This window comes from Schistocerca cancellata, chromosome 6 (assembly GCF_023864275.1).
Source record: "Schistocerca cancellata isolate TAMUIC-IGC-003103 chromosome 6, iqSchCanc2.1, whole genome shotgun sequence".
Taxonomy (NCBI): Eukaryota; Metazoa; Arthropoda; class Insecta; order Orthoptera; family Acrididae; genus Schistocerca; species Schistocerca cancellata.
The window spans coordinates 576186737-576208952 of NC_064631.1; the positions used below are offsets into that span (position 1 = coordinate 576186737).

The 22216-nt window shown below is 37.8% G+C and overlaps 2 protein-coding genes across 2 annotated transcripts in view; both read left to right on the forward strand.

Moving 5' to 3' along the window:
- LOC126190859 (28S ribosomal protein S18b, mitochondrial) overlaps nt 1-19674 on the forward strand; it is a 48505-nt gene extending 28831 nt beyond the window's left edge. The window contains exons 3-5 of the mRNA XM_049931453.1: nt 6379-6476; nt 15558-15688; nt 19537-19674. Coding sequence (XP_049787410.1) covers nt 6379-6476; nt 15558-15688; nt 19537-19666 — 359 coding nt within the window. The 3' untranslated portion in view covers nt 19667-19674. The remainder of the gene's footprint in view (nt 1-6378; nt 6477-15557; nt 15689-19536) is intronic.
- A 61-nt stretch (nt 19675-19735) lies between these two features.
- Nucleotides 19736-21515, forward strand: LOC126190858 (pyridine nucleotide-disulfide oxidoreductase domain-containing protein 1). The gene has a single exon (XM_049931452.1). It carries the CDS (start codon nt 19736-19738, stop codon nt 21161-21163), a length of 1428 nt encoding a protein of 475 aa, XP_049787409.1. The 3' UTR covers nt 21164-21515.
- The last annotated feature ends 701 nt before the right edge of the window (nt 21516-22216 follow it).

The window sequence follows — 22216 nt, forward strand, 5'->3', positions numbered from 1 at the left end:
GTTTGCGTCACTCTTAAGCTGAAAATGCATTACTGCACTGTGTCATGCATTGTTTGTCGCATTCTGATAGTGCGTGTTTACGGCCTGTCGCGGCTCGCGGCATGGCTTGCTTTTGTGCGCGCTACCGCCGCGTACAATTAAAACAAAAAAGAGAGGAATCTTCTCATTAGCGAAACAATGGGAAGAGACTGCTATTTGTTGTTACTTACACTGCTGCTTTCTTTGATAATCATCAACAAGAATCAAATAATAGACTGCGTATGATAGAACATGTTCTGAATGAGAGTTAGGCGAAAATTTTTCTCGGTTTGAAAATCTTTGCGGCCGTTTCTTTATTACATCAAATTCTGCACAGAAATTAGTCATCTTAGATTTAAAAATCTAGTCACTTGCCGTGCTTCATTTCAGACTATATCATTATTAGGCATAAGAATAATACGAATATAAACATGTCACGATACGTATATTCTTCCGCATTTGCTGTTGTCTCACTCTAGTTTCGTAGTTTATTAGGCAGACAGGATTTAAATGAGATAGCAGCAAACACGAAAGAATACATGGCAAAATGTTTATATTCGTATTATTCTTATGGTGAAGAGAATACTGTATGTGATTCAAATTTCATCAGGTTCCTATTAGTAACCATCTCATCTCACAGACAGGAAAAAATTCAGAACGTGGAGTTGGCCATATTGACAAACATCCCAAACAAACAGTCTTGCCAGTCAGATTTTCGTAGTACACTGAAATTGTGCTACATTCGAAGATGAACAATACGGAATTTGTATTTAATTCGTTGGATATTGTATGAAAATGCAGTGGTCGAAACTCGCGGCGGAGAAAAAAAAAAACCTCGTCTTCCACTTTTTTTTTTAAATTTATTAACTGACGCAGAGGTTTTGGCGCCAGTATTTATCTTTGTGCCTACAAAGCATGCCTGTGTCGCGCTACATATATTCGACGGCAGAAGTTAGTTGTGGCGGCACCTACTAACATTTTTCATTACTTCCGCTTGCTTTGCACTTGATTCTAAGCCGCAGGCGGTTTTTTGGATTACGAAAACCGGAAAAAAAGTGCGGCTTAGATTCGAGTAAATACGGTATTGCTGATGACTAAAGTCTCGTGTGTATCTGTTGTGTTTATAAAACTTACGGAAAAACACTGAATTTATGCACCAACCAAATACTTTACTGTTGATCTCATTTGAATCAGAGTAGTAGTTGTGGTTTTCAGTCCAAAGACTGGCTTGATGCAGCTCTTCGTGCTACTCTATTCTGTGCAAGCCTCTTCATCTCCGATTAACTGCTGCAGCCTACATCCCTCTGAATCTGCTTTCTGTATTCATCTCTTGGCCTCCTCTCCGAATTTTACTGTCCACGATTCCCTCTAGTACTAAATTGGTGCCCCATTGATGCCTCAGAATGTGTCCTATGAACCAATCCCTTCTTTTAATCAGGTTGTCGCACAGTGTTCTCTTCTTCACAGTTCTGTTCAGTTCCTCCTCATTAGTTATGTGATCTACCCATCTAATCTTCAGCATTCTTCTGTAACACCACATTTCAAGAGTTTGTATTCTCTTATGTAATCTGTTTATCGTCCATGTTTCAAATCCATACGTGGCTCCATACAAATACTTTGAGAGGACTTCCCGACACTTAAATCTATAATCAATGTCAACAAATTTCTCTTCTTCAGAAACACTTTCCTTGCCATTGCTTGTCTACATTTTATATCCTCTCTACTTCGACCATCATCAGTTATTTTGCTCCCTAAATAGCAAAACTCCTTTACTACTTTAAGTGTCTCATTTCCTAATCTAATTCCCTCACCATCACCTGATTTAATTTGACTACATTCCATTATCCTTCTTTTTCTTTTGTTGATGTTCATCCTGTATCCTCCTTTCAAGACACAGTCCATTCTGTTCAACTGCTCTTCAATGTCCTTTGCTGTCTGTGGCAGAGTTACAATGTCACCAGCAAACGTCAAAGTTTTCATTTCTTCTCCCTGGACTTTAGTTTCTGCTCCAAATTTTTCTTTTGTTTCCTCTGCTGCTTGTTCAGTATACAGATTCAATAACATCGGAGATAGACTACAACCCTATCCCACTACTTCTCAATCACTGCTTCCCTTTCGTGTCCCTCGATTATTATAACTGTCATCTGGTTTCTGTACAAATTGTAAATAGGCTTTTACTCCCTGTATTTTACCCCTGACACCTTTAGAATTGGAAGGAGAGTATTCCAGTCAACAATGTCAAAAGCTTTCTCTAAGCCTACAAATGCTAGAAATGTAGGTTTGCCTTTCCTTCCATGAGAAGTCATAGGGTCAGTATTACATTGTGTGTTCCTACATTTCTCCAGAAACCAAACTGATCTTCCCCGAGGTCCACTTCTACCAGTTTTTCCATTCTTCTGTAAAGGATTGCTGTTGCTGTTTTGCAGCTGTGACTTATTAAACTGATACTTCAGTAATTTTCACTCCTGTTAGCACCAGCTTTCTTTGGAATTGGAATTATTATATTCTTCATGGAGCTGAGGGTCTTTCGCCTGACTCGTACATCTTTGTCACCAGATGGAAGAGTTTTGTCATGGCTGACTTTCCCAATGTTATCAGCAGCTCTAATGGAATGTTTTCTACTCACAGGGTCTGGTTTTGACTTAAGTCTGTCAGTTCTCTGTCAAACTCTTCACGCAGTATCATATCTCCCATTTCATCTTCATCTACATTCTCTTCCATTTCCGTAACATTGACCTCAAGTACAGCTGCCTTGTGTGGACCCTCTATATTCTCCTTCCACCTTCCTGCTTTACCTTTTTTTTCCCTAGGACTTGTTTTCCACCTGATCTCTTGATATTCATGGAAGTGGTCCTCTTATCTCCAAAGGTCTTTCTAAGTTTCCTGTAGGCAGTATCTATTTTACCCCTAGTGATATATGCTTCTATAGCCTTAAATTTGTCCTCTAGCCATTCTTGCTTAGTTATTTTGCAGTTCCTGTCAATATCATTTTTTCGACATTTGTATTCCATTTCACCTGCTTCATTTATTGGATTTTTATATTTTCTCCTTTCATCGGTTAAATTCAATATCTCTTGTGTACCCAAGGATTTCTACTAACGCTTATCTTTTTGCCTACTTGATCCTCTGCTGCCTTCAGTATTTCATCTCTCAAAGCTACCCATTCTTCTTCTACTGTATTCCTTTCTCATGTTCTTGTCAATCGTTCTCTAATGCTGCTTCTAAAACCCTCTACAACCTCTGGTTCTTTCAGTTTATACAGGTCTCATCTTCTTAAATTCCTACCTTTTTGCAGCTTCTTCAGTTTTAATCTGCAGTTCATAACCAATAAAGTGTGATCAGAGTATGCAACTGCCCCTGGAAATGTATTACAATTTAAAATATGGTTCCTAAATGTCAGTCTAACTATTACATAATCAACCTGAAACCTTCCGGTGTTTCCAGGCCTCTTCAATATATACAACCTTCTCTCATGATTCTTAAACCAAGTGTTAATTACGCTCTGTGCAAAATTCTTCCAGGCATCTTCATCTTTGATTCCTTTCCCCAGTTGATATTCATCCACTACTTTTCCTTCTCTCCCTTTTCTACTTTTGAATTCCAGTCGTCCTATTCATATTTTTGGATCCTGTAACAATTTGAATAATTTCTTTTATCTCATTGTACATTTCCTCAATCTCTACCTCATCTGCATAGCTAGTTGGCATATAAACTTGTACTACCATGGTGGGTGTGGGCTTCATGTCTATTTTGCCTACAGTAATGTGTTCCCTATGCTGTTCATAATAGCTTATCTGTGTTCCTGTATTTTTACTCATTATTAAACCTACTCCTGCATTACCCAATTTGATATCGTATTTATAACCCTGTATTCACCTGATCGGAAGACCTGTTCCTCCTGCTACCGAACTCCTCTAATTCCCAATGTATCTTACTTTAACCTATCCATTCCTATGTTTTAAATTTTGTAGCCTACCTGCTCCATTAAGGAATCTGACATTCCACTTTCTGATCCGTAGAATGCCAATTTCGTTTCTCCCGATAACGACGTCCTCCTGAGGAGTCCCCACCTGGAAATCTGAATGGGGGACTATTTTGCCTCCGGAATATTTTACCCAAGAGGATGCCATCGTCATTTGACCATATAGTAGAGCTGCATGCCCTCAGGAAAAATTACGGCTGTAGTTTCCTCTTGCTTTCAGCCATTTGCAGTACCAGCACAGCAAGGCTGTTTTGACTGATGCTACAAGGCCAGATCAGTGAATCATCCAGATTGTTGCCTCTGCAACTACTAAAAAGGCTGCTGCCCCTCTTCAGGAACCCCACGTTTGTTGGGGCTCTCTACAGATACCCCTCCATTGTGTTTGCACCTACAGTACAGCCAGATATCTGTATCGCTGAGGTACGCAAGCCTCCCCACCGACAACAAGATCCATGGTTTATTGGGGGGGGGGGGGGGGGAGATTTGAATCAGTAGAACTGTGAATTAAATTTCAGTTGAACAATTCATTTAACTGTGTTTCAAGAAGAGTGTAAATTACAGTTAACTCGCCACGCCAGTGGTCCGTAGAAGTGGAGTAATATGCAAAGTTCTCGCTGGTAGAAAAAAGTATTGTCTCCTTGTTGCTTCCATGCACTAACCTGTTCAAAAATTTGTTTTGTAGCCTAATCTTCTTGATCTCATGCCATTATTTTTTGAGGATACTCTTCTCAAAAACACTATCATTTCCAAATCCATTAGAACTTAAGTTGTTTTGTGTGAGATTGCACAGAACACTCTCACACTTCATAAATATTGTCCAGCATCCCCGTGACAAAATTATTCCTACATAATGATAAGATACAGGTTGATAGCTGTTGTCACCTAAAACTGGTTTTGACACAGGTCCCTGATTGACAGGGTGAATGTAAAGTATGCAGGACTTCCTGCTTTTAACAGCTGTAAGGATATAACAGCCATTAACTTGGTGTCAAAACTTATAGCTTGTGTTTTCATATCACATTTTAATTCAGATTTCATATGTTTAGCATTGCTGCTAATCATACTAGTTGTTCCACTCTAACTTATTCCCTCTCATATCCTTCCTTGTAATCTCCTTGATTGTTTCCAACTTGGTAGAAGACATGTTTTTTGACGTCTGAAAACATATAACTTCCCACCATCCATCATTTGTGCTGCTTTAAATTCTCTTGAATTTGTCATTTAACCCCTAAACTTCTTTTCAAAATTAGTTCTTATTCCCAAATTTATTTTCAAACTTAAAATTAAAATTACCACTATTTGAAAATAAATCTTCCAATTTGTTTTAAAATTGTGAGTTTAATTCTCCTAACTGAAATGCCAAAATAAGATCCAATGGATTAGCTTCTGCTGGCACTTCTGCCTGTGGCCTAGCTTCCTGCTCCGAACCACAATCGCTGGTCATTTCATTGTCAGATCTGCCATGGCTGACGACACAACTCACAATACCCAGAAATCCAGTAGCAGTTGTTCTTAACTTATTGAGGTGCTCTAGAGATCACTTGCGGCGTGTGTTGACACAAAACTCTAAACTTGCATGTTGGTGTGGTCATGGCACTGGTTCAGTGACTTGCAATGTCTTCATCAGTGATTGTAGACAGGAAAACATGAAGTTGCGGGTGCTGGTCGGAGCAAAATGTGGCAAAGTGCTGTGAAAGCGATGACTGGCCATGTGCAGTCTCGAACAGCCAACGACTTGCTTGCAGCATTTATCATTGTTTGTCACTTATTTTTTTTCTCTAAAGTCATCCTAACACATGAAGCTACCATCCATGAGTCTGCCTACTAAATTTTTAAAAAAAATCCCAGACCCAAGCACCCTACTTTGTAACTGCCACCATATTTTCATAAATATGTCTTGGGAGGGGAACATAAATGCGCGATTAGTGTTATCTGTATTGATTTTGGTCAGTCAGTCGTAGTTGAGAGACTGATCACACACCACTGCAAAGCAGTTCTTAGAGTTAAAAAATTACAGGTTTGTTATGTCTTTACAGAGTAGGTAGCTTCAGTATAAATAAATGAATGTAGTGGGAGTTGATTATATCAGATGAGCTAGGCAACACAAAGAATACTTTGAGCTGTGAGGTCACAGTTCAGAATTCATTCCCTCTCCGAAAGAGAAAAGAAATTTGGTGTTACATATAAAGGGTATATGAGGACTGAATTCACTGTCATGAATGAATGGAGTGTAAACTGTTCTGTAGGATCTGCAGCTACTTTCTCAATAGTTCTGACACCTGTCTGAATAATTACATGTATAAATAGAAGTTGCGGTATTTAATTTGTGTGTGTCATTTTGTAGATGTTTACCAATAGATCTCCAATTTTAATTACAGCTTACAGTCAAACATATGGAAATGATCCAGTTTGGGTGCACTACAGACGAAACCATAAAGGAATGTATGCTCCTAAGAAAACACGAAAAACGTGCATTGTGAGTACAATTACTTGCGTCTAATACTTACATTTCTCATTTATAATGCTGTTGTACACACTGATATATTACCATTTACCTTTGTTTCCTGTAATGCCGAGAAATTTCTGAATTATCTAATGTAGTATCTTACATTCAGAATTGTTAAAAACCTGATGAGTTATTATGAAGAGAACTGCTTCCTTTATAAAGCAGTGGATTGCCTCAAATTTTGGACTAATGCTCGTATACAAAAGGTTGTTTATCACTTACAGTTTTTGTCTGTGAATTAATGTCTGTTAATTATTTCTTTTTCCTTTATTTTACATTAGAAAAAAGTGAAATTTAAATCTGTATTAAATATAAATGGAATGATATCGTGCATTATATTACACTTGTGTATCCGTCTGTTATCGTTTTCTTAAATTCCATGCTGTTTAGTACATCGTATTGGTCTTTTCTTATCTCTTGGAATCTGTCAGAAAGCTGTTTTGGTTCATCTACCATCCATTGACCTCGTGAAAGTCCTGCACATCTTAATTTCATTTTCAGTACAGTTATAATTAAGTTTTCCCCTTCATTCCATTCCCTGAAATCGGAGAGCAACTATTAGTTTTTAAATGGTTTGCATATACTAATTGTCTCACAATCATTAGTCAAAACTTTCAAAACACACAGATTATAGAGTTTTTGTTCCACAAATAGCAGAATAATTTTGAAAACTCTGTTTAATTTATCAGAACACTTCTGACCATTCCTCCTTGTCTGTTTCTTTTGCTACCTATAAAATTGTCACAGTCAGGTCTCGCGTAACTTCGGCCGTCGTAATTTAATATATATATTATTGTTACTATTATTATTTTTTGATTGTTGCCGACTTACGTGGTGGGCCTTAATAAAAGTGATATTCCATTTAATTTTGATTTTTACGGTTAAATGCTTTCCTGAAGTTCTCCTTTTTAACAATATTAATTTCAAATTATTCGTTACGTTAATGAATGTTAGACTCGTTGAATCTTAAAACATGAGCATATAAGTTGTACAATGTATTAAACTTTTCATATTAATTTCCTCGGCTAGTCAGTTCACCTTAAAGCATAAGATCTTTAGTTATTAGTTACAATTGCGGCCCACACACGCGCGAGAGTTTTCTTACCTCCGTTAACCATTGTATTGTAGTCAGAGTCCTGGCTCTGGGTCTCGGCTATGGTACTGAAAATAAGAATCTTAAAGCTAAGTATTTTCTGCAACGTCGGGCGGCTGTGGAGAAAAATTAATATTATGCTAATAGCGGGCGAGCTTTCAGCTTCCGCTAATTTTTTTCATAAGTTAATATCGCCACGTAATGGCGTCGTTGGCTGCATCGGCCGCTGCAATTGTTGAGCTGTAACTTACTTGAATGCAGGTTAATTCAAGGAAGGCGGACATGAAATCGGGATCACCTCTTACAAATTAAAAGTGCACAATAATATTCAATTAATATATTATCTGCTTAACTCATACAAATATGCTTACATTTGTCAGCACTCGAAAGATGTCCGTCTATATACAAGAAAAACAAGAGAAGAAGTAATAAAGACGACTAAAAAAATTAACAAAAGAGTGTATTCTTGTCATAAATTATTTCTTTGCATTTGAAACTTGGACAGAGAAATTCTTATGTTACGGCTACATGAAAAAAAAAACTCTTACAAATTATGAATGTCTTCTTTAAATTATTTATAAAGTCTTTTCGTAATATGGCACTGGGGACGCTATACAGTGTAATTCAAACTGGTCAACTTAATATTTCTGATTAGTCCAACGCTAAAGGGGTACACTCAACAGGAAACTCTTTATTTAGTGAGAGCAGAAGGCTAATTGAACTGTAACTTAGAGTGACAATACTGAACATAAAAACATGGAACATAAAAGCAGAGGAATAAATATCGTGCATGGAGAAGGCACAAGCACAGCTGAAAAAATAAACCAGCTCCCTGGTGACTGGGTGCGGAACCCTTTAACAGCCACAACTGGGACTGTATTATGCAGAATCTGTTTAGGTGCACCGGGTCGCCTGGTCAGGTTCGGGAACTGCTTTAACAGCAAAGCATATTCACCTTCAGGTGTCTGCACAAGTATAGCACTGTGAATGGTTGCACTGTGATGAAAACCGGTGACAGTTAAACCAGTAATGCTTTCCACTAATCAGGCATTTGCCACAACTGGCGGAAGTTTATTTTCATTGATTTCACTGTTACAGTCATCACAGTAGCATTAATCAGTGCAGATCTGCCTTTCCGTCTAACAGCTGCCAATAATTTGATTATTGCACCTATGGAGCTGAACTTAGGCGTAAGTCATCCATTCCCATAGAATTTCACTTTTGCCGATGTTGGAAAGGTGTGGGTGGAGTGAAAACAAGACAAACTTGATGTTTCAGCTACATTTTTGTATGACACATGCATATCTCATTTTCATTTGTGTCCTGTACATATTTAAGCTATTCCATTTATCTGAATACCTTCACAAGTATTCTTGAGTACTGCTAAATTGTCAAACTCGTGAAAGAAAATGGAATCTAGTTTACATTAGTTGAATATGGACCCAATTTTCTTGAAAAACATGTAAGAAAGGTGTATTAGCCCAAGCCAGTCACAGATACCAGTAACATTGAAGCAGAATATTAACTGTTTACACCGTTCTTAATAAAGTTCTGTATTAATGAAAATATTGTCATAAAAGAAAAGGAAAAAGTGACAGAATAATAAATGTATTCCAAGTGACATATTTTAAAGAAATCATAAAATTTGACTAATTTTCATGATTAATTTGAGAGGTAGAATAAATATCAACAACCAAAAAGTCTCTGTTGTTTTCAAAGTAGTGAGCTTAAGGTTAAAGAGAACAAAAAAATTCTTTTTATGTAGCTTGAGTCAGATAATTTTGCTACAGTTGTAAATGACAGTTAATGTGATAACAAAATATCATTTACAACTGAAGCAAAATTGTCAGTCTTGTCATCATCCTCAGTTGTGGTTGTTCATCAAATCATACTTTGTGTAGCTTGAATAAGTTGTGATCTGTAACGCAAAGACCAAGCAGAGATAAAACCATTCATTTATATATGATTTGCTTGTCATAAAAGAGGGGGGGAAGACAAAGACATATTTGTGTTTGTTGTTTTCCTGGTTTCCAGTGGATATCCCTAAAGTAGAATACTGTTCTGTGTCCTGCGATTATGGGTGAACACAGTATTGTATGTGTGTTTATTTGAATGGTGCCACTAATAAAAAACTCGTTTCATGTTCCCTTTCATTATGAAAAGATGAGAAGTACTGATATATAATAATTGCTGAAATTGTGTTCAGTTTAATGTCATTGGGTGCTCCCTAAATACAAAAGAAATGAACTAGAGCAAAAATCATTCAGTGAATTTTAGTATCTGTCCTAGATTTGATCTTTCTTTGGATTCGCTGGAGAATGGTTGTTGTTGTTGGGATGTTTAAGGGGGACTAAACAGCGAAGGTCATCAGTCCCCTGGAGAATGGTGGTGTTCATATGATAGAAATGTATTTCTTACTGTAGATTCCATTCAGTCTGTAATTGGTGGAGAATGATTACTTAGCAACATAACAGAAACAAAATGTGTTTGATATCAGTGCTGTCTTTATGCCAATTAGATAAATTTTCCATTTGCCCTCACACATTGCTCTCTTGTGATTCTCAAATGATGGCTGCCACTGATTAATTATTTAGTCTTTGGCAAGTAGTAACCTTCATTACCAAACCAAGAAATCTCTACCAGAAAGCTGCAATCCTATGCCCAACTGACTGCATGCACAATATAGCAATGTATGGGCAGTTTTTGGATAAGATTGAAGGCAAAATAGATAAAGAAAAGACCTGAGCTTGGCTGACCAATGGAACCCTAAAGAAGGTAACTGAAGGGCCGATATTTGTTGCACAGGAACAAACCATCAGAACTAATGCTATTAAAGCCAGAATAAAGAAAGCAAACCATGAAGTGCAGACCCTACAGTGAAGCTGAAGAAACAATTAACTATATATTGATCTGTTGCAAAATGATTGCTGAGACTAATTAAAACAGGTGTACAAATTATCCACTGGACCTTCTGCCAAACATACCATATGGCAGTCGCAAAGAACTGGTGGAATCACAAGCCAGATATAGTTGTTGGAAATGAAAATGACAAATTACTGTGCAACTTCAGACTCTAGACAGATCGAATGTTGGAATACAGTACACCAGACATCATAGTTTTGGATGAAAAGGAAGTGGGGATCATTCACATTTCCATTCCAGGTGGTAGCAGAGTCGACAAGAAACAGGTGGAAAAACTTACGAGAAATGATAACTGAAACATAGAGCTGCAGCAACTGGTATAAACCAGTGAATGTGATCCCAGTTATTTTCGGTGTGCTGGGAGTAGTGCCAAAAGATTAATGGGCACTTGAAAACCAAGGCATTGATATAAATCCATATGCCAACCACAACAACCATTTCAGTGGAATTTGCGCAGATTATCTGCCGATAAATCCAGCAGCCTTAGACTCTTGAAGTGTCAGATTAGTGATAAAATACATCATCTGGTGTAGCGACTCATTTGCTATGTTGATTGTAATAATGATAATGATGTTTGTTTGTTTCATTTCTCAAGTGTTTAGAAGAGATTTTTGGATAATATTACTGTAATTACTGAAAGTTGTGTGCACACTTCTTCAGGAAGACTGATGTTCTTGTGCCCAAATACATATGAGTTTATACCTTACTTTTTGTCTGCTGTGTTTTGTAGTAAATAACATCATATTTAAATTCCCTAATGTTTGCTGTGAAATCAGGTTTAATATACAGTGTGTGAAAAAAAATCAGATTTGGCATGTATATATTTCTGAAACTAATAAACATCTACAATGAATTTTGTTTTTTGATGAACGGGAAGATCAAAAAGTTTTTTTCATTCTTTCTCATACTTGTACAATATGCCCCCCTCAAGATGCATGGCATATGTTAATGTGGTATTCAAATTATTTCCACACTGCAGCAAGCATGTCTTGAGTTACAGCTTCCACAGCTGCTGTTATACGATGTCTCAGTTAATTCGTTGTTGTTGGTAATGGAGGCACATAAACAATCTTTTATAAACCCCCACAAGAAATAATCACATGCACTCAGGTCTGCTGACCTTGCAGGCCGGTAATATAAGGCTGAATCACTTGGCCCAGTGCAACTTGTATACCTTTTCCCGTGAAACTAAATAAAACACATTAAATTTTGGAGAGTCCATCTCATGTTGTACATCGTCAAGTGGTTGTTATGTATCCCATTTTATCTCATTATGATGGTTCATGTTTCCATTTAAATGGAATGTTGCCTCATCACTAAACACTAAGTGTGGAAGAAAACCGTCATCCTCCATCTTGCCAAGAACGAAATTACAGTACTTCACACGTTATTGTTTGTCACCTCCACGGAGAGCTTGCAGTAGCTGAGTTTTTAAGGTTTCATGTGTGAACGTCGACGCAACACAGGCCAGACAGACATCGGGGGCATGTTGAGCTTCACGGTGAACAGATTTCTGTGGTCTGCTTGTGAAACTATGGCAGATGCGTTCGACGTATATGTCACTCAGGGGTGGCCCGGCAATTTGCCTTTAAACCAAACCTGTTTCTCAGAATTTTCCATGCCATTGTCTAATGCTAACCTAGTACAAAAGTCAGGCAAAATCGTATTACTGACTCGCACTGCAAAAAACGTAAAACATGAAATGCTTTCTGTTGTCCCAACACCATTTTTAATAGAAGTGAAGTGGGCGCACACTGCTGCTGTGTAGCAGGAACCATGAAAACCTTGAGTGTTTGCTCTTTCCAGTGGTACATTGTTCACGCACATATCGTAAATAACATAATAGTTATGACTTTTTTTTAATTGGATTATTCTTTTTGGCACACCCTGTATTTCAGCTAGTATGATTGTTTGTACTAGCTGATATGTAATGTTCTAATGTATAGCACCACCACCACACTTTTTGCAATGCCACGCACTTTAACTACTTCTTCCTCTTGAGTAGCACATAACACACCTTTTTGTGGCACTCTTTTTCTTCTCAGTGGGAGGCATGTGCATTGGGAAATGAGCACTTCATTATGCCTGAAGTGTCGTAATGGTGATACTTGTTCATGGTCACCTGCGAACACAGTACTCTGGGAATTGTGCTCTCTCTGGCAGTTGCTTGAAACTCTCATGATCACCATGAAGTACCATGTTGGTTGTTTACTAAGACCAGCTACCACAACATACATTGGCCCTGTACTTCATTTTAGAATACTTTTAAGGGACATCTATTAGCTAGAAAATGAACTGCATGCATTCATATAGTGAAGCATGCATTTGTGAGCTGAGCTCATCATATGATTTAAATGCCATAGCAATTTCATGCAACCACAGCTTGTCATTTTATATGGTTGCATTAAAAATCTTCCAAATGCTGCTTGTTTAGTTCGGTAGATTTTTAAGTCTTGAAATGTTCACCTAAAAACAAATTTTTGTATGATTTGATTAACTATTCATCTGTACGTAAGCTGTAATCATGAGACAAAAGTGACAGCTAAGAATTACTTCCTTCATCATCTTTAGTAATACTCGTGTTATTTATCATTTAATGCAACTCTTCATAGATATCTTCTACCTCTTGATCAGAATGTATGCATCATGGTGTGTCTACTTCAATTAAAGATATTACATTTTAATGATTCTTTTTAACAAGTCTTGCTATGTTTGAGGTTCCTTCAGTATCTTTAATAAAGAGATCAGAAAGTTTTGCATCGATTAGTTGATTTACATGGTTAGGTTTTTAGTCAGAACCACTTTATAACACTCCTCTGATCATAGAAAATTGCTTTGTACAGCCACCTGTATAATACAAGTAACAGTATTCCTGCATTCTCAGTGCAGTTCAGTGGAACACACTGTATCTCTAATCACAAATGGAACAGTGCAGCTTGTAAGTCTGTCAACATCCATCAGTCATTTTAAGCATAGTTTTCACTTTAGGGCAAGAAGGGTTGCCAGTACAGGAAGTTGCCCACCAAATTGGCGTGCACCATAGTGATGTCATTTGAACATTAAACTGCTGTAGTGAGGCACAAAATATTGATCTGTCACATTGTAGTTGCCTGTGGTCAACAAACCGGCTGATGACCAAAACAAAGATTCTGTGACTTACCAAATGGGAAAGAGCTGGTAGATAGACACAATAAAAAATCTATCTACCAGCGCTTTCCTGTTTGGTAAGGTGAATCGTGTAAAACTTACCCTGCATATATAATGGAAATGGAAAGTGCTATTACATGCTGTTTTTCACAGAATGGATTGGTAATCAGGGGCTTGTATTGTTACCCAATATACAGATTGTAATAATACTTAGAAAGTGTATTTTTTGTGCAAACATACATGTTTTTAAATGGAACAGTGCCTATTGACATGAACAAACTAGAAGTAGGGTAAATTAGAATGTCAGTGATGGTTGTCATAGAATTCTATTGTGAGCCCTTTACCAGATATCCTCTTTCGAAAAGTTCCCACACTGACACTTGTACAATACCTGTGATAGCACACACTGAAGAACAACACAAGTCATACACTAGTCATATGGATTCTAACCAGTAATGAGACAGTTGACCATCACAGGTTGGGTTCAAAATGACTATTGGTGACTGCAACATGCCTCCAGTATGATATGGAATTACTACTGTACATACGCTAGCATTTCAGCGGAGATGTACGAGCTAGTTGGAATGTCCTTGCAGACAGTGTCTTTAGCTTTCCCCACAGAAAAACATCTACAGACATCAAATCTAGGCAAGGTACAGGTCCTCTGCATCCATTTCAGCAATTTGGAAACAATTTGTGAAGACATACTGGAATATTTCGTGCACTGTGAGCTGGACAGCCGTCATGTTGGTATCACAAGCTCATCCCGATCTGCAGAGGAACATCATCTAGTATCTGTGGAAGGTGGTCTGTTAAGTCTGCAATACTTGTGTGCATTCAGTGTTCCATCTATGAAAAATGGGCCTATGAGCTTACACCGGTAACAAATCTAGCAGTCTGCCTCTGAATTGCTTAGATGTCTTCTTTTAATCTGACCTGATGCAGATCCGAAACACTCAAGTAGTACTCGAGAACAGGTCGCATTAGCTGCCAAAATTTCTCTCTTTACAGGTGAACCACACTATCCCAAAATCTCCAAATAAACTGAAGTCAACCATTCGCCTCCCCTACTACAATCCTGACATCCTCGTTTCATTTCCTATCACTTTGCAACATTATGCCCAGATATTTAATTGACATGACTGTGAAGTGGGACACTGCTAATGCTGTATGGAAACATTACAGGCTTGTTTTTCTTACTGATCTGCATTAACTTTCATTTTCCTTCATTTAGAGCTAGCTGTAATTCATTAAATAGACTAGAAATTTTATCTAAGTCATCTTGTATCCTTCTACAGTCACTCTGCTTTGACTCCTCCTCATACACCTCATCTCGGCAAACCACTGTAGGTAGCTGCGTACCGTGTGCACCATATCATTCATGTATATAGAAAATAATAGTAGTCCTTTCACACTTCCCAGGGACATTCCTGATGATACCCTTGTCTCTGATGAACTCACCATCGAGGATAATTGACTGGGTTCTATTACTTAAGGAGTCTTTGAGCCACACTCATATATGGGAACCTATTTGACATGCTTCTACTTTTGTAAACAGTCCGCAGTGGGAGACCATATCAAATGCTTTTTAGAAATCTAGAATATGGAATGTGCCAGTTGCCCTTCATCCATACTCCACAGTGTATAATGTGAGAAAAGGGCAAGCTGAGTTCAATGCTTTCTAAAACTACGCTAATTTGTTGACATTAAAGCTTTTCGGGCTCAATGTAATTTATGATATTCGAACTCAGAAAATGTTCAAGAATTCTGCGTCAAGGTTGACCATTATTTTTATGAATTTTTGTAATTTTTAATATTCTTTGATAGTTCCAGTACATGTTCATTAATTTATTCCTTTATCAAAGCTTTTTGCCCCCTTTTTTTTCCAGAGGCAAGGTGTAATTTCAACTGGAAACCCTTGTCCAATTTGCAGAGATGAATATTTGGTGTTACATCACAAAAATATTAACCTGCTAAAGCAATTCATTTCACCACACAATGGTGAAATATTAAGTTTCATGTAAGTATTGTTTATCATTATCTGGAGGTTTAATAAAGCAAGATTGGTGGATCAGTATAAACTGATACCATGTGAATTAAATGCTAGTCTTACATTCCATGTAAAATAATAACTACATATTTTAAATAGTCACATACATATTTTAAATTTCAATTCTCCTTAGTAACATTTAATTGTGGACTTTGTTGTGCAGAAAGTCTTATAAAAATTATTTGACTGCAAAGTGGTATGCTATGTTTGAAAAATGTGCTTTAATCATGATAATAAGTTATTAAATATACCTCCACATTTATTATTTTTCATTAGCCTCACATATGTGAGTATGCTGAATGTAAAACTTATCTTATTATAGCCATTAGAAATGCTCCTTATATAGATTATTACAACAGTGTCCTGTGTTAATTTTCATATGCTTTTCACCGCATGGTCTGAGGTGCCTTGCCTCAGTTCGCATGGCTCCACCCCCATTGGAGGTGCAGAGTCCTCCCTTAGGCATGGAAGTGTGTGTTGTCTGTAGTGCAAGTTAGACTAAGTAGTGCGTAGTAAGTCTAGGGACCAATGATGTTAGCAGTTTGGTTCCATAGGAACTTACCACAAAAAAAATTCATATGCTTTTCCTAGTGGCAGATTAGTATTCTCGTTGCACACTCACTCGCTACACACTGTTAAATAAGACAGATCACTAGAGACTAATCATTTATAGCTTTCGTCTTCCTCTACAGAAAGGGGAAAAACAAAAAAAGGTAGGCAGTGATATGCACACTGTGTTATCTATGGCTAATGTTAGCTCAGACGGATATTAATTGTGGAATTAGTACTTACCATTTCATTAAAAATTCTAAGAAACTTAATTCGTACATGAAACGGAAGGCATAAAGGATATGAGGTGCTACAATATTAAGAACTCCAGTTGAAAGTAAGTATGCTAATTTTCAGTGTTACAGTATCAAAGAAAGGGGATTTTGCTTCACTATACACTAATTACCTGATGTTACTCAGTTACTTATTTTCAGGACTCCCTATTCCCACTCATACCCCATCAATAGCGATGACAGAAATGTCACCAGAACTGTCACCAAACAGCCAGTGATCACATAGGCCTTTGGATGTGACACTAATACATCATTTTTGTAATTTGCGATGTCACAAACTTCCATCTCTGCATTTGTGGGTTCTAGGCACGTCTTACCCCCATGCGAGTCGCGTTGTTTCCCCCCCCCCCCCCCCCCCCTCCCCTCTCTCTCCACGTTGTAAGCACCATATGTACCAAGTTAACTGCTCCATGCATTCTGCACCACTTACTTTTTACACAACACCCTATCCCACCCCTGTTGGTCAGTTGTAATTAAGACTGTTACCATTCTGCGTACGTAGAAGCTAAGTGTGGAAAGTCATGGAGAGCAGAGGAGTAGCAAAACAGATTATTTGGAGGATAAGGAAATGTACCATGGAGGTGTCAGCTGTGTGAAAGTGGGAGGAGAGAGATCAACTTGGATTGAACAGAAGAATGGCTTGAAACGGGAAGTGCACTTTCACCATTATTCTTCGTTGTAGTGGCGGATGATATAACGAGTACAGTAGCACAAGTAATTGGTGAAGGAAATATGAAAGCTATGTTGTTTGCAGATGAGCTGATGATTAGTGGAATGAGGAGGAGGATGTACAGGAATGAACAGTACAAGAATATGGGATGAAAATTAGTATAAGTAAGAGTTAGATGATTATTACAACAAGAATGAAGGAGAGAGGAACAACTGGAATAACAATTGGTGGGGAACGATTGAGGAGAGTTTAAAGTACCTAGGAAGCCTGATACAAGAAGATGGAAATATGACAGAGAAATAAACAAGTGGGGGAGGAAAGCAGAAGCATTTCGGAAGTGTCAGAAGTCTGGTATGGAGCAAGTATGTACCCATATCTACATCTACGTGGTTACTTTGCAATTCACACTTAAGTGCCTGGCAGGGGCTTCATCGAACCATTTTCATACTTCTTCTCTACCATGTTGAGTAAAAAGGTTATATACCAGTCATACTGTGTCCCAATCCTGACATGTGCACGAGATACCTGGGTTACGAAAGGAAGAGAGAAAAGCAAAGTACAAGCTAGTGAGACGAAATTCTTGAGGAACAGTATTGGAGTGGCAAAGATAGACAGGTTAAGAAATGGGAGGATTGGAGAGTTCATGAAGGTGGAACCATTACAGGAGGTGATTGAGAAACCAAGGCTGAGATGGTATGGGCATGTTGAGTGAATGGAGGAGAAGAGGATACCCAGGAGGATACATGAGATGAAACTGGAAGGGAGGAGACCAAGAGGAAGACCAAGAGACAGATGACTGAAAGGAATTGGAGGAATGTGTCCATAAGACCAAAGCGAAGATGGAGAGATGGTGGCAAGACAGAAGACAAGACAATGGAGAGGCTTATTTTCCAACCAGACCTAGCCAGCGGCTGGAAAATGTCAAAGATAATGATAACTATTCTGCCTAACCACCTCTGGTGACAGTGAACTTGACACTAATATTTGTTATTTTTGGCCCCCGTAACCACTCTTCCCTAATTCACATCAAACATCTATGTGTGCCGACCACGGTGGTCTAGCGGTTCTGGCGCTGCAGTCCGGAACCGCGGGACTGCTACGGTCGCAGGTTCGAATCCTGCCTCGGGCATGGGTGTGTGTGATGTCCTTAGGTTAGTTAGGTTTAAGTAGTTCTAAGTTCTAGGGGACTTATGACCTAAGATGTTGAGTCCCATAGTGCTCAGAGCCATTTTGAAACATCTATGTGTGAAAAATCTACTGAAATGGGTGCCCTCTGTGCACTCCTCTCCCAACCCCCACCTCACCTGTACGCTGCTATCCCTTCCTTTTTCCCCGCCCTCTCCAGATTGCTCTTTCCGTTCCACATGATAGTTGCATTCTGGTCCAAGCTGCCAGAGTTGGTGGTCATGTGTGCATGTGGTGTGCTTGCTTGTGTGAATGAATAGAGTGTGTTTCTTTTTCTGACAAAAGCTGTGGCCAAACGCTTATGTGTAAATGTATTTTAATTGTGCCTGTCTGCAACTTAATGTTATCTTTATGGTAAGTAGCAATCTATCTTTTCCTATACTGTCAATATTCCAATCTGGATTTTCCATTGTTAGGCATATTGAACCTTCCCATGCAAGTCATTCTGTTTTAAGTTGGTGGATATTAATAAAACTGTGAGCTGGCATAGTTAAAGACTTGCTCAGTGTAAAATTGTAGGCATAACCTTTCCCCACATTTGTCTCTCTCTGTCCCAGACTTTTAAAAGCTGATGAATGTCAAATGAGGCCACAAATCCTAAAGACTGCTGTCAAAGTAGTGTGTAAAAGTAGGTTGAACTGCATTTGAGTACAATAGCAAGGATTTGTCTATATAGCCTATAAGTACTGAAGATGTAGAATAAACATGATTTTTTTTAAAAAAGAGCAACAGCCACACATTGCTTTTTGGTCATCTCCTTCCAGGGGAGAGGGGTATTACACAAGGGTATCATGTGGGCATGAGGAAGTACTTTCATGCGTAGTATTATGGAAAGAATGACAAGTAGAGATGAGAAAATAAGTATGTATAGTAGTACACTCCTGTAAGTAGACTGTAACAGAAATTTGTCTTGTAGTGGAGTTACAGAATTATTCTAATTAGCATGTAAAAATAATTTGTATTATTGTCAAAATTACAATGTATGTATGTTTGAAGATTCTTCATATTATTTAATTCAGTCAGTGTGAAATGAAAAGAGAAGGTAATTGTACTGAAATGATTCATTTGTATGCTACAGATTGTGTATTTTTCCCTGGTTCTTATAGACTGTCTCATTACAGGAAAACTGGTTTGTGTCAAAAGCGCCACGCTGAACTCTTGGTTGCAGTTGAGAAAGCTAGAGACTATGGGCTTTTAGTATTTGATGTACCTCTACGGACCTATGATTACTCTCGTTACTTCAAGTCTTGATGCAGTCTGAGCCCATCTTTGAAGATTTAATTGCTCTGAATTGTAAAATTTAAGGTAAAACTGGAAGATATGGAGGAACCAACATATGTGATAGTTGGAGGTGGAATAGCAGGTGTTTCATGTGCAGAAAGCTTGTCCTTTTACTCTCCTGGAGAAAAGTGCTTATTAATAACTGCATCTCCTGTGATTAAAGCAGCAACAAATGTAACTGCACTCACCAAAACTTTAACAGAATTTGAAGTTGAAGAAAGGGATGTACACACACTCATAGAAACATACCCTTCTATCTCTGTGATTGAAGACATAGTTGTAGATGTTGATGCTGAATCCCACAGAGTTCACACCAAGCAAGGACGCACTGTAGAATACAAGAAGCTTTGCATCTGTTCTGGGGGATATCCAAAACTAATAGATAAAAATAATCCTTATGTGATTGGTATCAGGGACACAGAATCAGTTGAACAGTTTGAAAAACGTGTAAAAAATTCAAGACGAATTTTAGTTGTAGGAAATGGTGGCATTGCAACTGAAATCGTACATGAAATAAAAGGTCTAGAAAAAATTTGGGTCATAAGAGACAATCATATATCAGCTCCATTTATTGACCCGGGAGCTGCTGCATTCTTTCAAGAAGAGATAAACAAAAAGGGCGAAAATAATCAAGAAAAGTCAGTAGTGAAGAGGATGAAGTACACGTTGTCAAAAATGAAACTAACTGATGAAAGGGGTGCAGCTTTAGGTCCAGACTGGCATTTAAATTTCAACATATCAGGAAGCCAGCTGGAGAACTCAAAAGTTACTGTAGAGTACAATTGTGAAATAAAGCAAATTCTTACAGCAGATGAGTACCATTTGAAGTACAATTCAGAGGAAAGTGATTGGCCAGTCTTTGCTGAACTGACAAATGGAATTATCTATGGCTGTGACTTCATTGTATCTGCGACTGGTGTGATCCCAAATACCTCTTTTGTGAAAGATTTGAAAGACATAGACTTTGCTTCTGACGGTGGCTTAAAGGTTGATTGGAAAATGGAAACATCTGTTCCTGATATTTTTGCTGCTGGAGACGTTTGTACAGCATCATGGCCCCATGCATTTCACTGGTTTCAGATGCGGCTCTGGACACAGGCTAGGCAAATGGGATCTTATGCTGGAAAATGTATGGCAGCATCAATAACAAATGAGGAAATTATGCAAGATTTTTGTTTTGAACTATTTTCTCATGTGACAAAATTCTTTGGCTATAAAGTGATTCTGTTGGGTCTTTTCAATGGTCAGAAACTGAACAGTGATTATGAACTTTTGGTAAGAGTAACGAAAGGAAATGAGTACATAAAGTTGGTAATAAAAGATGGTAAGGTACACGGTGCAGTCTTGATTGGTGAAACTGACTTGGAAGAGATGTGTGAAAATTTAATACTTAATCAGCTAGATGTCAGTGTGTATGGGGAGGATCTTCTTAATCCTGACATTGACATAGAAGACTACTTTGATTAAACTACAGAATTAAAAGCTTTTGTTAATTGTATGCAACCTAGTTGTATTTTTGCTGGTGTTACTTATGTCTTTCAAAGCTATTACTATTGTGGCTTGATAACTGTGTTACTGATTCTGTTAAGGAAATAAATTTTTGATTAGGTATTCAGTATGTTGGAATTTAATGATATCGTACCTGTGGTTGAGAGTTGATGAGGTGAATTTTTTTTATAGGAGCCGATTAAGTTACGTCAGATGTAATTTTATTTCTGTGACAGTGAAATTTGCTGGTCATAAAGTTGTGTTTGAAGTTTGACATTTTTGCTAGCTCACTTTAAATTACAAGCAAATAAATTAAAAAGTGACTTTGGCCTTTGATTTGTTTATTTTTTGACAATCTGTTTTTGCATAACAAAACAATTTTATGTCTACACCTGTACATTATCTGAATTATGTTTCGTGTTATAAATATGTGTTGTGGTTAATACTGTTCATGGTTATCTGATGGACAGAACTAGGCTTGTGCTGCTGATTTCTGTCCATTTTTATGAAACTTTTGTGACGTATAATAATGTATTGCGCTGGATCACTCATTAATGCATTGAGATTTGATTTTTGTAATTATAAACCTAATTATTTTGTTTCTCCACTGTACTTATATTTGAATAACACATCATACACATTTTTTGTTCCCCATTATAATCAAAGAGCATGATGCAGAAAATAAATAAAACACCCACTTTGCTTTCCTTCACAATAATTTCAAATGCAATATTGTGTAGCTCATCAAATTGAACTGGTCCTTCTGGCTTCAGCTGCCAGAGACTGTGGTCGTGTGTGTGTGTGTGTGTGTGTGTGTGTGTGTGTGTGTGTGTGTGTGTGTGTGTTTATTTTTTATGAAGGCCTTATTGGCCGACAGCTCGCTTTCCAACAGTCTTTTTTTTTTAATGCCTGTCTCCAATTCGGCATATGATGAGTAGCAACTATCCTTTTTATAATATTGTTACATTCCACCCTAGATTTTCCATTGTTTGATTTAAACTGACTCTTCCATTTTTCCTGCTATTCAAATGT

Bases quoted from the DNA above. Each gene is read 5' to 3' on its own strand.
- LOC126190858 (XM_049931452.1), top strand. From the start codon at position 19,736: ATGGAGGAACCAACATATGTGATAGTTGGAGGTGGAATAGCAGGTGTT.